We start from the raw sequence: 13,099 nt of genomic DNA, 5'->3' as shown, positions 1-13,099 counted from the left end.
TTTACACATGATAGAATTTCATTTCCATATCACATTAAAATTGTTACGAAAATGGAGTATTCACGGATAGAACAGTAGATCCACAAAGCTGTCAGCAAAAAATATTTAAATCTATTTTGCGTGACAACAGAAAAATCTTAGAACTTCAGATGTCAAAATAATAGCTAATATTTATTGGTTGCTTTTTGTTTATCAGTTTCCATTCAAGTACTTTGCATTATACTTGTTTCATCTGCACAAGAAACCTCTGAAATAAATACTTTTATCACTCTGATTTTACAGATGAAGAAATTTATTTAGAGATGTATCAGTTTGTTCATGCACTCACTAGTTGATGGGCATTTGGGCTGTTTCTGGGTTTTTGGTTATTATGAATAAAGCTACCGTGAGCAGCCATTTAAATGTCTTTGTGTGGACATAATTTCATTTTCCCTTGGATAAATACCTAGGAGTGGAATTGCTGGGTCAAATGGTAAGTGCATGTTTAACTTTATAAAAAGTGACAAACTGCTTTTGGATGGGCTGTACAACTTTGTTCCCACTTAGAGTGCATAAGAGGTCCAGATGGTCCACAGCCTTGCAAATATCATCAGTATTGTCAGTCTTTTTAAATTTAGCCATTCTGGTGGATGAGTATTTATAATTTTAATTTGTAATTTTAATTAACGTTTTCTAATAGACTAATAATATTGAGCATCTTTTCCTATGCTTCTTTGCCATTCGCATATAAAAATACTTAAAAAAAAGATTTTATTTATTTATTTGTCAGAGAGAAAGAGTAAGAGGAGCACAAGCAGGGGGAGTGGCAGGCAGAAGGAGAAACAGCACCACCATCCCCCCTCCCCCACTGAGCAAAGAGGTCAAGAAGGACTCAATCCTAGGACCTGGGATCCTGACCTGAGCTAAAGAGAGATGCTTAACCACCCAGGCATCACTAAAAACTTTACTTTTTGAAGAGGTCAAATTTATCAGTCCTTTCTTTCATTACTTTACTTTTTTGTATTTTGTTTAAAAAATTCTTTCTTATCCCAAGGTCATAGGGATATTTTCAACTAAAAATTTTGGAGTTTTAGTTTCACATTTAGATCTTTAATCCACCTGGAATATATTTTTGAATCTGGTGTGGGGTGGGGATCTAGTTTGATTTTTATTCATTACTAGAGACTCGATTTTAAAAACACTAGTAATTTTTTCTTACTGATTGGTAATTTATATTGTTATTTTTGCCTTTTACCAACTTTCCATATAAGTAGCAGTTCTAGATGCATTTTCTGTTGTGTTCTACTCCTGTGGTAGAAGTGACTTCAATATCTCCTATAACTTTCTGCCACCAAGAGTTTATTCATGCTGTTTCTTATGTCTAGAGTGCTCTTCCCTTTCAGCTCCACCTTTCAAAATCCCAATCATTCTTCAAAGTCCAGCTCAAATGTCCCTTATAGTCTTACAGGATCCTGCAAAATGCCTTTCTTACTCCTCTGAATCAAATGGAGGGGCTCAGCATACCTTAAGTGGTTTTATTCCTTTACCATAAATCTTGGCTCGTCTCCTTGGTATCATAGTCATATGTTTTTGCCTTCTCTGTTCTGCCAAATAGTAAACATATATGTGTTGTTGTTATAAACAGAATAATGTCCTCATCCCACTACATTCGGATTCCTGGAACATGTGGCTATATTACTTTATGTGGCAAAAAAGGATTTTTCAGAGGTGATAAAATTAATGACCTTGAAATGAAGAGATTATTTTGTCAGGCCCAGTCTAATCATCTGGTCTTTAAAATTAGAGAACATTTTCCAGCTAAGTTGTAGGTACATTTGTTTACCATGGAGTTCCCTATTACCTGAAGGAGATTGTTGGATGTGTATGTAGTGCTCAGAAATTGTTCATTGACTTGAATTGTGAAGTGGTATGAAGCTGGGAACCATAGAATGATTTCTTTAAGTTCTTATCACAGCTCCAATCATATCTCTAGCATCTTCATTTTGTCAAGTGAAGTCATTGCAGATTACTCAGACCATCTTTCCTTTTAGTTGGCATCCCTGTGCACTCTGACTCTGACTATAATAGTGGCAAATAAATATTCAAGCTACGTGCAGATCTTCACTTTCTTTACATGCAGAGACGTCTCAATGATAGAAACTCCCAGAATAGAAGCCTTTTTCCTTCCAGTGTTTAACCTAGTCAAAGGAACTTGGTGAGTACCGTTGGGTTTATTCGCAAACCTTTTCTGGTCTTTGCCCTTATCTAGGGGATTAGTCTGAGATAAGGACCTTGAAATCCTGCCTCTGATCTTAACTAACTCTGTGACTTAGAGCAGGTCAGAAGATATCTTGGAGTCTCAGTTTCTTCAGACCTATGGTGGAAATAATACTTCTTCCTTGAGTTGTTTCAAAAATAGAATAAACAGATACATGAGAAGTAATTAACATGAAGTAGATGTTCCATGAATGCTAACTTCCTTCCCTTCCCATCTCAGATGCACTATTAACAGAAACAGTCCAGGCCACTGTTTACTTCGAAGAGTTCATCACAGGCAGGTGATTTAACATAACATTTGTTCTTGTTTTCTGTTCGTTGTTCTGTTTTTCAATACATATGATTTGGATTGGCTCATTCTGTGTCTTTTTTTTTTTTTAATGTAGATTTCTGTTTGTCATTCTGGGTGTTTGGTTAAGACTAGCCCATGTGACATGGGTAGTTTTAGAATTTAAAGATTGATTAGGGGTATGGGTGTAAGAGGCTGGGGTGTAAAAGAGATCAAAATAAAATAAAATATCTTAATAATGTATGATAAAATAAAATAGAACAGAATGGCAGCAGTGTAGAATGGTTATTGTCTTCTTCTGGAGCCAGATTATCATTCTGGCCTCAGGAACAGTTGTTGAGCCACCCAACTCTGCCCAGTATGAAGCAGATGTGAACAAGCCCAGCAGAGTTTATGACACTGATGGGAGACAGATGGCCTCTGGGGTATGGTGATAGGGAAGTCACATTTAAATTTCAGTGTCTTGGTGTCATTCTGCTTGTCTCCACATGGTCTAAACCTTTGGTTCTCAAAATTTAAGAATATAAAAAAATAACTGATGTGTACTTATTTTAAATGCAGATTCATGGGCCTCCCCCAGATTGATTCAGTAGATCTAAAGTGGGTTCCAAGAATCTGCGTTTAATTAACCACATCAGCTGTTTCTGAAACTGGTTGCCACCCGGGTCAGTGATTCAGGGTGATGGGGTTCCAGGCAGAAGCCCATCATTCATTGTGATTTATTGAATGCTAATTAGGTGCAAAGCATGATAAAGGATATGGCCCTCACTCACCATGGGTTTATCATTGAGAGGGGAAATAAGAGTGGCATACAGACAGGATAACAGTTGCTAGCTCTTCAGGTTAGAGTCAAACTGCTGCTGCGTCTTCCTGTTTCACTCTGTGTAAACCTCATGTTGTTTTAGAATGTACTTGTCTACTAGTTTGTGTATTCCTTGAGGGCAACTGAGCTTCACTGATGACCTACACCAATTTTATTCATCTTTTCTTATTCTTATAACTTTGGTTTTGGCTATGACTCCAACCCTAGCTCCTGTGACAATCTCTCTTTGAGGCATTGCATATTAGGGAATGGTTTGTCTTTATAGGACTTACTGGATCTGCTCTGTATGTTATTGCTCCCATACCATTCTGCTTGTCTTCTGTCCATCTTGATGACCTGGAAGAGATAGCAAAGATCACACATGCTCTAATTGGGCTTTGGTTCTCACAGCTGGGAACACATGTCTGAGACTAGTGGTCATGTGGGTGGGTGGCAAGGTGAGTTCTTGGGAATTACTCTATGGCACAATGTTTGGATATGAAGTAGGATTTCAAAAAGGGTGTGGCCCTAATATTTACATTTATGAAGGCATTGTGACATATTCTGAAGATTCATCTGCTGCCTTCATGCTGGAAAAACATAAGCACATTGGTTTTGTCTCTAAGAAGGAAAGTAATTAGATTTAGACCAGTCAGTATCTTCTTTTTCTTCTTGAAGCAGGAACCATTATAAGTTCTTGGGAGAAGAGAATTGAGTTGGATTTGACATTGAGGAAAGTGTGAAGGTAAGGGTAATTTTATTAAGGAAACTTGAAATAGTTGAAATTTGGGAGAGAATGTACTGGTATGGAATGATGGAGTGATGGAGAACTTTAAAGCTACAAATGCTTGTATATACTTTGCTTTGAGTGTCAAGCAAATGGTAAAATGAAATTCAAGAAATAGTTAAAATTTTTTTTAGTGTATTGGGATTTATAAATGTGCTTAGAAAGGAGTCACTAAGATTTAGGTATACTTTATTTTGGTGGTGGCTCAAGATGAAATTTTAATTTAAGTTTTCCCCATGGTATTCATTTTATGTTGAAGTTAGTATTTGGCTGAGATTCCACCAAGAAAACTGTAGGATCTCTTTCCGTGAACTATTTTGAGTTCTCTCCTCTTTCTGTGCATTGGCCTGGTCTATGGCTTATGTGTCTGTAACACTGGGCATTAACACTTGACACCTAAGTTAGATCTTGGGATTTGTCCAGTATTATCTCTAAGTATTATAGTTTTAAAATATTTCCCTTTAGGATGGTGAGTGAGAGTGTAAATTTGGAGGACAGTGAGAAAAAAAGGGGCCAACGAGTATAGTAGGAGCCGTTGCTTGTCATTAGCCCAGAGGATGGTGTTTGGTGTCATTAAGCGTAGAGGGTTTTGTTTTGTTTTTGATGGGGGAGGAGTATGAATTTTTAGGATAAATTGTAGCTGGAAGCTGGTGTTGAATCGCAACCCACTATTTCAGGCCTGGATGAACCACTTTCCCCATGAGATTATTTTAAGTGGCAAGATCAGGCAAGAAAAATATTGAGGAAGGACCTTCTTGTTTCCTATTTTGGTGATCTTCCTGAGGTATCTGCTGGTTTTCTGGCAAGTATGATTTGCTTTGTGGGTGAGAAGAGCTTTCTTCCAAGGGAAATGTGTCTTCTTTTTGGATTTAGATCGAATCAAACTCTGGACTACTTGGCTTTTATGATCTCAGGCAATAGTAAAGCAAGGAACAAAAGATAAATTTATGGATAATGGTGTTCTAGGAGATCACAGTGAAGTGATATTTGAGAATTTGAGCAGTTTTTTTCTTTCCACAATGAAAGTGGGGAAAAAAAATGAATACCATTTTCATTGCCAGGAGCAACTGGGTCTGTTGAGTCCCTTAGCTAGGCAAATATAGCAAGCCTGCTTTGACTTCATTTTGTTTGAGTTTTTTAAAACAGAGAAAAATTGAGCCATCACATTGTTTCAGATTAAAAGGCTAAAATGCAGAAGTTCTATAACTGTGCTAGGAGCAATGCCTCATTTCTTTCCCTACCCTGCTCACCTCATATCCCTCTTCAAAAACCTTCATCTACTCCCCATTACCTCCCTGTCATGTCCCAGTGGCTGTGCTGAGATATATTGGTTCACTCAGCTTTTGGGGCAGCAGGAACCTATTATAATGCTGGTCATGGAGGTGGATCGAGAAGATTATGTGGCCAGAGCCACACATGTAAGAAGGGCCCCAAATTTAAATTTTCCTGTTAGCTCCAACATAGGTAATATGTTTTGCATGTGTGTTGAAGGTATTTATCACAACATAGATGGAACTAGAGTGTATTATGCTGAGCAGAGTCAGTCAGAGAAAGACAAATAGCATATGATTTCACTCATTTGTGGAATTTAAGAAACAAAACAGCTGAATATAGGGAAAGGGAAGGAAAAATAAAATAAAAACAGAGGCAAACCCTAAGAGATACTGAACTCTAGGCAATTCTAGGAAACAAACTGAGGGTTGCTGGAGGGCAGGTGGGTTAGGGGAAGGGATAATTGGATGATGGGCATTAAGGAGGGCACTTGATGTAATGAGTACTGGGTGTTATATACAACTGATGGATTACTAAATTCTACCCCTGAAACTAATAATAGTACATGTCAACTAAATTAAATTTAAATTAAAAAATTTAAAAAATAAAAAAAAATTTAAAAAGAAGGTATTTATTAGGTAAATCTAAACACTGAAAAGCAATCGTGGTTTATGTAACTCTGTTTTGGCATCTTATACCTTTTAAAAATTTATCAGGGCATTAAAAATGGAGAATATCCCAGGCTCCTGGGTCTCCTCTGAGGAGTGGAGTGCTACACTGGCTTTTAATAGTGATGGGCATAACGACTAATGAAGAGGACAGATCTTGATTAACTAATCACACAAAGAATTCATTAAAATAAGAACTGGGTACCTTGAGAAGGTATTAAGGAAGTCTTCTCTTTGGGCCATCAGGGAGGATTTCCCTAGGCAGATGAAATTGAAAGAGCAAGGGAGTTAGCAAGATTTGGGGCAAGGGAGTGTTGATATAAGACAGTAAAAGCAATAGTTCTTAATAATCAATTAGTTTTCAGAGACATAGGTGGCCTCTATGACGATTTTCATATTTTGAGTTTGAGCAAGTAAGTGAATGGTAGTGGTGGTGTTACAAAATCAGTGACTAGGGGAAAATTATTTTCTGGTAGTGGGTGGGTAGATAAGATGATTAGTTCAATTTGTGGCTATGTTGAGTATGAGCAAGTTTTGAGACATCAGAGTAGAGATGTTTTATAAATATATGATCCTTATTAGAAGGACTTAGTTACTCTTGTTAGTTTGGAATTTCAGAGTGTATAAGATGCTATCCAGGTTCAATGGGGGGGATAGAAAGAATAGATTTATGGTCTTTCTTCTTGCTTTCAAGAAGTTCATTCTTTAAATGCAGTCAAGGAATTAAATAACTACAGAAGATTCCAGTAACCTTCTAAGACAATAGTTGGAGAAATGTTACAAGCAGTACATGCATGACTGCCAAGAGAATTATGTAGATGCTTGTTGCGTTTCAGCAGTTTTGTCCAAGTAGAATTCCTCATTTGATTTTACTTTTATTCTACTTTAGTAGTTTGAGGTGAGTTGAGGATAACATGAGCTTGCTTATTACTATGGATTATTTACTTTAGAGGAACTTATTTTAATTTTAGGAGTTAGCTATTGTTCTTTGTCCCATTTCACAGAAGAGGAAACAGAGGCATTGAGAAGTTAAATAACTTGCCCAAGTCACTTAGCTAGTAAATGATAAAGTTGGGATTCAGTTCTAGTCAGCCTGAATCCAAAGCCCCTTCTCAGGTTTGAAAAATGCTATTCTTTTCACTAAATATAGCCCCTATCACTTAAGTTATTTGAAAACTTTATTTTAAGTGTCTGTAGGGGTCCTTGGGTGGCTTAGTGGGTTAAGTGGCTGTAAAAATTTTTTAAATCCTTCTTCTGATTTTAGATAATGTATATTTTTAATTTGGTGCCTGTATTTCTGGTTAATAAGTTTAGGATAGCTTCCTGGAAATGGGTTTCCTAACAAATATAAAACCTTCAAGTCTTCTTAAGACCTATCAAATTCTTCTCCAGAAAAGTACAAATAATTTACAGTCTGGATATATTTTTCAATCCCACAGAAAAGCATATTTTAACACCATGTGGCTTTATAAGCCAAGGCAAAGAGGAGAACTCAGTGACACTGCTAAATATGGTGGCTAGGATGAGGAATCACAGAATGTTCAAGCAGAAAGGAACATCAGGTGTCACCTAGGCCACCTCCTTCTTTTATTAAGAACTAAGGCTTTGAGAGGTTAATGGACATGCCCCAAAATTAGAGTCAGAGGACAAGAATGGGCACTTGGCATTATGTGATATACAACTGACCCTTAAATAACATGGGTACCAACCCTCTGCACAGTCAAAAATCCATGGATTACCCTTTACTACCCCAAAGCTGAACTACCAGCTTATGGTTGACTGAAAGCCTTATTGATAATATAAACAATCAATTAACACATATTTTATATGCTATATATATCATGTACTTTATTATTATGATAAAGTAAGATAGAGGAAAGAAAATTTTATGAAGAAAATCATAAGAGAAAATACATTTCCAGGATGTGTAAAAAAAAATCTGCATCTAAGTAGACACAAGCCGTTCAACCCTGTGTTGTCCAAGAGTCAACTATATTGAGTTGGAGTCTCTTAGAAGGTTTGGTTGATTTAGAGGCATGCCAAAATGTCTGCCAGGGGGTTCGACTAGAAATTTAAGAGACTCATACTGTTTGAGTTAACTTCACAGTTCCCCCTTGAAACTTCACACTTGTGAAGGATGTGGAAGTCACCCAAAGGGGTCTTTCCTGAGCTGAGATGCCCAGTACCCACTAAAGGAGATAAAGCCCTCTGCTAGGCCAGAGGAAACCTGAAGTCTCCTTTCATCAGTTCTCCTACGTCTGACCTACTGTGAGATTCATTAAGAGGATTCTGCATTCTCTCTTCATTATTCTGTTGATGGTACAGTACTTGTGAACAAAGCGCTGCTCACATAATTCAAGACTGATTTTCTATAGCACTGACCAAAAATGGAGGATAGTTCTTTTTATTATTTGCTGCACCATGTAAACATAAGAGTTGTGTAAACTATTTACAGTTTGATTTGGCTTGGTATCCGTCTGGATAGGCTGGATTAAGCTCTTTAAGCCAGCTTAATTTAGCACAATTAATCTGAAGCAGACTGGTTGGCCATCCACTATGTTCTGGATAAGCCATGCAAAGGTTGCCATGGCAGGGGACAGGTGAGTTAAAGGAGTCATGTAGGCCCCTAACTCACTCAGCCTGGAAATGACAAGTGCCATCATGGTTTTTATTTGTTTCTTTAGGTAGGATAAAATAATTTTCTCATGTTTCTATTTAAATTGCAGTTAGTTAACATACCGTGTGGATTGGTTTCAGGAGTAGAATCCAGTGATTCATCACCTACACACAACTCCCAGTGCTCATCACAACAAATGCCCTCCTTAATGCCTATCATCCATTTAGCCAATTCCACTATTCACCTTCCCTCCAGCAACCCTCAGTTTGTTCTCTATAGTTGAGTCTCTTTTGGTTTGCCTCTCTCTGTGTTTTTATCTCATTTTATTTTTCCTTCCCTTCCCCTATGTTTATCTGTTTTGTTTCTCAAATTCCACATATGAGTGAAATCATTGGTATTTGTCTCTCTCTGACTGACTTATTTCGCTTAGCATAATTCCCTCTAGTTCCATCCACATGGTTGCAAAAAGCAAGATTTCCTTCTCTTTGATGTCTGAGTAATATTCCATTGTAAAAAAATACCACACCTTTGTTAGCAATTCACCAGTTGATGGGCACTTGTGCTCATTCTATAGTTTGGTTAATGTTGATAATGCTACTATAAATATTAGAGTGCATGAACCCCTTTGAGTGTATTTTTGTATCACTTTGGTAAATACCTAGTAGTGCAATTGCTGGGTCATAGGGTATCTCTATTTTTAACTTTTTGAGGCACCTCCATACTGTTTAGAAACATGGTTTTGATTCACCTGAAGAGGCTAGGAAAAGTCTTTGGAGAAATGCTTGAATATTTGATGAGCACTAATGGTCTCTTTTGTATACTCAATGCTTGATACTTTGAAATTACTTAAAAAATTATAGGCAATTTTATATCATTTCAAGTATTAAACATACAGGTAAAATTTTCATATTACTTTTCTCCAAATATGCTTAAAGTGTAAATATATGGTGTTGCACATGCTATCATTTAAGAAATCCTTGAACTCCCTCTTGAAAACAACATAACTCTTGCTTAATAGTGTGAGATTTGGGCAGTTCACTTACCTGTCTAAACCTGTGTCCCAGTTGAAAATGGAGAGATTGTATGTTGTAGAGATTGTGTGCAGAACATTTGACAGTGCCTAGCACAAGGTAAGCGTTCAATGAATATGCATGTTTTCCTTGTTGGTATTGTTGACATTGCAGTGATTGACAGTAATTTCAACTCCTCTTAAATCAATGGTATATCTACTATCATCAGAAAATAGTGTATTTTATGAAAGTGAGTGATGTTTTGGCTAAGTTCTGGAAACAAAATGTCTTCATCTTCTATATGTTCTTATCTTGGTAGACATGGGGAGTTTCAAAGGTCATGCCCTCCCTGGAACCTTCTTCATTATCATGGGTATTTGGTGGACCATCAAGTGCATTCTGAAGTATGCCTTCAAAAAGCACAAAAGGACTTCCTACCTCGGCTCCAAAGCATTATTCCATCGAATAGAAATTTTTGAGGGAATTGTATTAATTGGCATGGCCATCACTGGTGAGTGTACCATTTCTGTGTTCTGTTTTCTCCTTTTGGGTATTTCTACATCAAAGAGAAAATTAAATATCAAATCAAGAAATTGCTAAAATGAATTTTTATTAAAAAATCTCTGAACACTTATTCTAATTGTAATTTCTATCTGATTATAGTTTGTTAGAAGGGGACACTTCATGTTTATACAGAAGCCTATTCCTTAATGAGTCAGTCATAGATATTAACTTGCCTGACCACTCAAGGTGACTTTCCTTTCTCGAATTAGTTGGAACCTTGAACTATAATATTTATTCTGATGCCTGAAAGAGTAAACTCTATCAGAAACCATTTTTCAAAATGATGCCAAAATAATCAAGTTATTTTGGGAAAGCCTTAGTTGTAAGTTGTTGCTGATGGACTGTACAGAGGGGTCAGGCTGAAGAAGACCTTGCTTTATATATTCATCCTTTTTTGCATTATTCTTAAATTGAAAAGGGAAGTTAGGCCAGGTGACTTCTAAGGACTTTTCATTGACTATAAGGTTCTGAGAAAATTTTCTGTGGTTTTAGAATTCCCCGGTTACCTCTCCTTTGTGAAAAGCAGAACTTTCTCCATTCCCTTTAGATTTCTTCATGCTTTATTCATGGCAATAGGTCTTTGCTATGGACATGAAATTACAGAGCAACCATTTCCAAAGAGATGAATTGCCTTGCCAGATTCCATAGATTGACACATACAGCAGTATTTTAAAGAAAGTTTTACTGTTTCTGTACCTGACCAGACCATGTGCTATAATCTGTGTTTTCTCAGTTATCCTTAATTGAGGAAAAGCTGAACCCTAGTCTTTTGATTCTGAATCAAGCACAACTCTCCTTTTCGTGGTAGCTACCCAAAGATGCTATCCAAAGATGTAGGGTGTGTCAGAAGGAAGTAATCAGCCTTTGTACAATTTATCTAGTCATTACATGAAAATGGGAACTAAGACCATCAGTGGAACTGGTCTTGGAACTATGAAAAACTGAAATGATCAACTTTGAAGATCTGAAATAACTAGCTGTCTGACTAAATTGGTTATCTTTGACTAAATGTTGATCATCCAAACCAGTGTTTGAACCTCTAAAACCAGCTGAAAGCACCAGTACTTAGCTGTTAAGGAATAGCCCAGAAAGAACAATCAGCATCATAGAAGGACATTAGATTTGAATAAGCCATGGGTTCTTTCAGTATCTTCCTGCTTTCTTTGTGAAGTCATGGAAAGGGTTGCTAAAACTGTGATATCTTCCTTTGCAGGCATGCTCGGGGAGCAGTTTATTCCTGGTGGGCCCCACTTAGCCTTATATGACTATAAAGAGGGCCAGTGGGTCGAACTCTTGAGCTGGCATCATTCCACCATGTATTTTTTCTTTGGGCTGCTGGGTGTGGCGAACATCTTGTGTTTTATCATCAGTTCACTTCCCACCTCCTTAACCAAGTTAATGTTGTCGAATGGCTTATTTGTGGAGGGTAAGTAGAAGTGAGTATGTTCCTGTTTCACTATCCTTGGACAGTTGTCTAGGCCTGTACAATAATATTCCTTTAGGGTCTTGGTGCTGCCTTGATCAATTGGGCCATCTGTTTGGGCCATGGGGAGATCTTTAGATGTCCTGCATAGGATGCCAAGGATTTTCCCTCCCTACTGACTCATACAGTAAAATAAGACAAGCACCATCATTTGATGTGCTTTATTCACATTTCAAATCATTCTTAAAGAACAAGCTGCCATGGTTATTTATCTCTAGGTTATCCTGGAGAGAATTATTATTTCTGTTTAAACAAGTGAAACTGAGTTTAGGGTAGTGAAGCATGAGTACATATATATTTTTTAAAGATTTTATTTATTTATTTGACAGACAGAAATCACAAGTAGGCAGAGAGGCAGGCAGAGAGAGAGGAGGAAGCAGGCTCCCCACTAAGCAGAAAGCCTCATGCAGGGCTCGATCCCAGGACCCTGGGATCATGACCTCAGCCGAAGGCAGAGGCTTTAACCCACTGAGCCACCCAGGCACCCTGTAGGATGAGTACCCTGAAACAAGGAGACCACTCACAGCAACCTGCTAACCTGCTATCTAGCTATTTTCATATTGATATACTGAAGCTTCACCATTACATGGTAAGTGGAGTCAAAAATCAGTCACTAAAAATAGGAGGTCCTATTTTTAAAGGTTAATGAAAAATACTTTTTGTTCAGTTGCTGTCCCTCTTACTGTGTAGGGAAAACAGGTGTTTAGTAACTTGTTTTCATTTATTGTATTTTTAAGGAATAGATTGATTATGGAACTAAAAAAGCCCATGGGGTACCTGGGTGGCTCAGTTGTTAAACATCTGCCTTCAACTCAGGTCATGATCTCAGGGTCCTGGGATCGAGCCCCTCATTGGGCTCCCTGCTCAGCAAGAAGCCTGTTTCTCTCTCTCCCACTCCCCCTGCTTGTGTTCCTTCTCACTGTCTGTCAAATAAATAAATAAAATCTTAAAAAAAAAAAAAGAACTAAAAAAGCCCCAGATTTTCAGGAGGGGCCATTTCCTAACTGTCCACCTTCCCTCCCATATCTGAATATAAGGACTTTTGCCAACCCCTCTCTGAGAACAAAGGCTAGCTAAAAGAAGGGCATCAAAAACCAACGGCAAGATTCTCAGTATTTCAGGGTCTTACCATATTTTGAGTGAACATCTTTTCCTCCTCATCTACATGAAAAGGTTGAAGATAAAGCTGGAATCTGTTCATGGGATTAAAAAATATAGGTAGTTACTACTTCTTGGGAGCTTCCAGAGCATTTTTTCATACCAAAGTCCTCTTTTATGATTTATACATATATGTATTTGCTTACTCCAATGGGTTGAATTCCTTTAGGCGCGGGTCTGTTTCATTCATCTG

General features: G+C 37.5%; 1 protein-coding gene across 5 annotated transcripts in view; it reads left to right on the top strand.

The window, feature by feature from the left end:
- The window catches only part of TMEM45A (transmembrane protein 45A), a 66,638-nt gene that overhangs the window by 39,595 nt on the left and 13,944 nt on the right, over nucleotides 1-13,099 (top strand). For 2 of the 5 annotated variants that reach the window (XM_032350898.1, XM_032350918.1), the window contains exons 2-3: nucleotides 10,021-10,212; nucleotides 11,479-11,691. In XM_032350898.1, the coding sequence (XP_032206789.1) occupies nucleotides 10,023-10,212; nucleotides 11,479-11,691 (403 nt within the window). In that variant the 5' untranslated portion in view covers nucleotides 10,021-10,022. Of the gene's footprint in view, nucleotides 1-2,061; nucleotides 2,195-3,934; nucleotides 4,093-10,020; nucleotides 10,213-11,478; nucleotides 11,692-13,099 lie in introns of those variants that run through there. The other 3 variants (XM_032350906.1, XM_032350927.1, XM_032350888.1) reach the window with 3 other exon arrangements.

This window comes from Mustela erminea, chromosome 1, assembly GCF_009829155.1.
Source record: "Mustela erminea isolate mMusErm1 chromosome 1, mMusErm1.Pri, whole genome shotgun sequence".
In the NCBI taxonomy this organism is placed as follows: Eukaryota; Metazoa; Chordata; class Mammalia; order Carnivora; family Mustelidae; genus Mustela; species Mustela erminea.
This window is presented reverse-complemented; position numbering and strand designations above follow the sequence as displayed.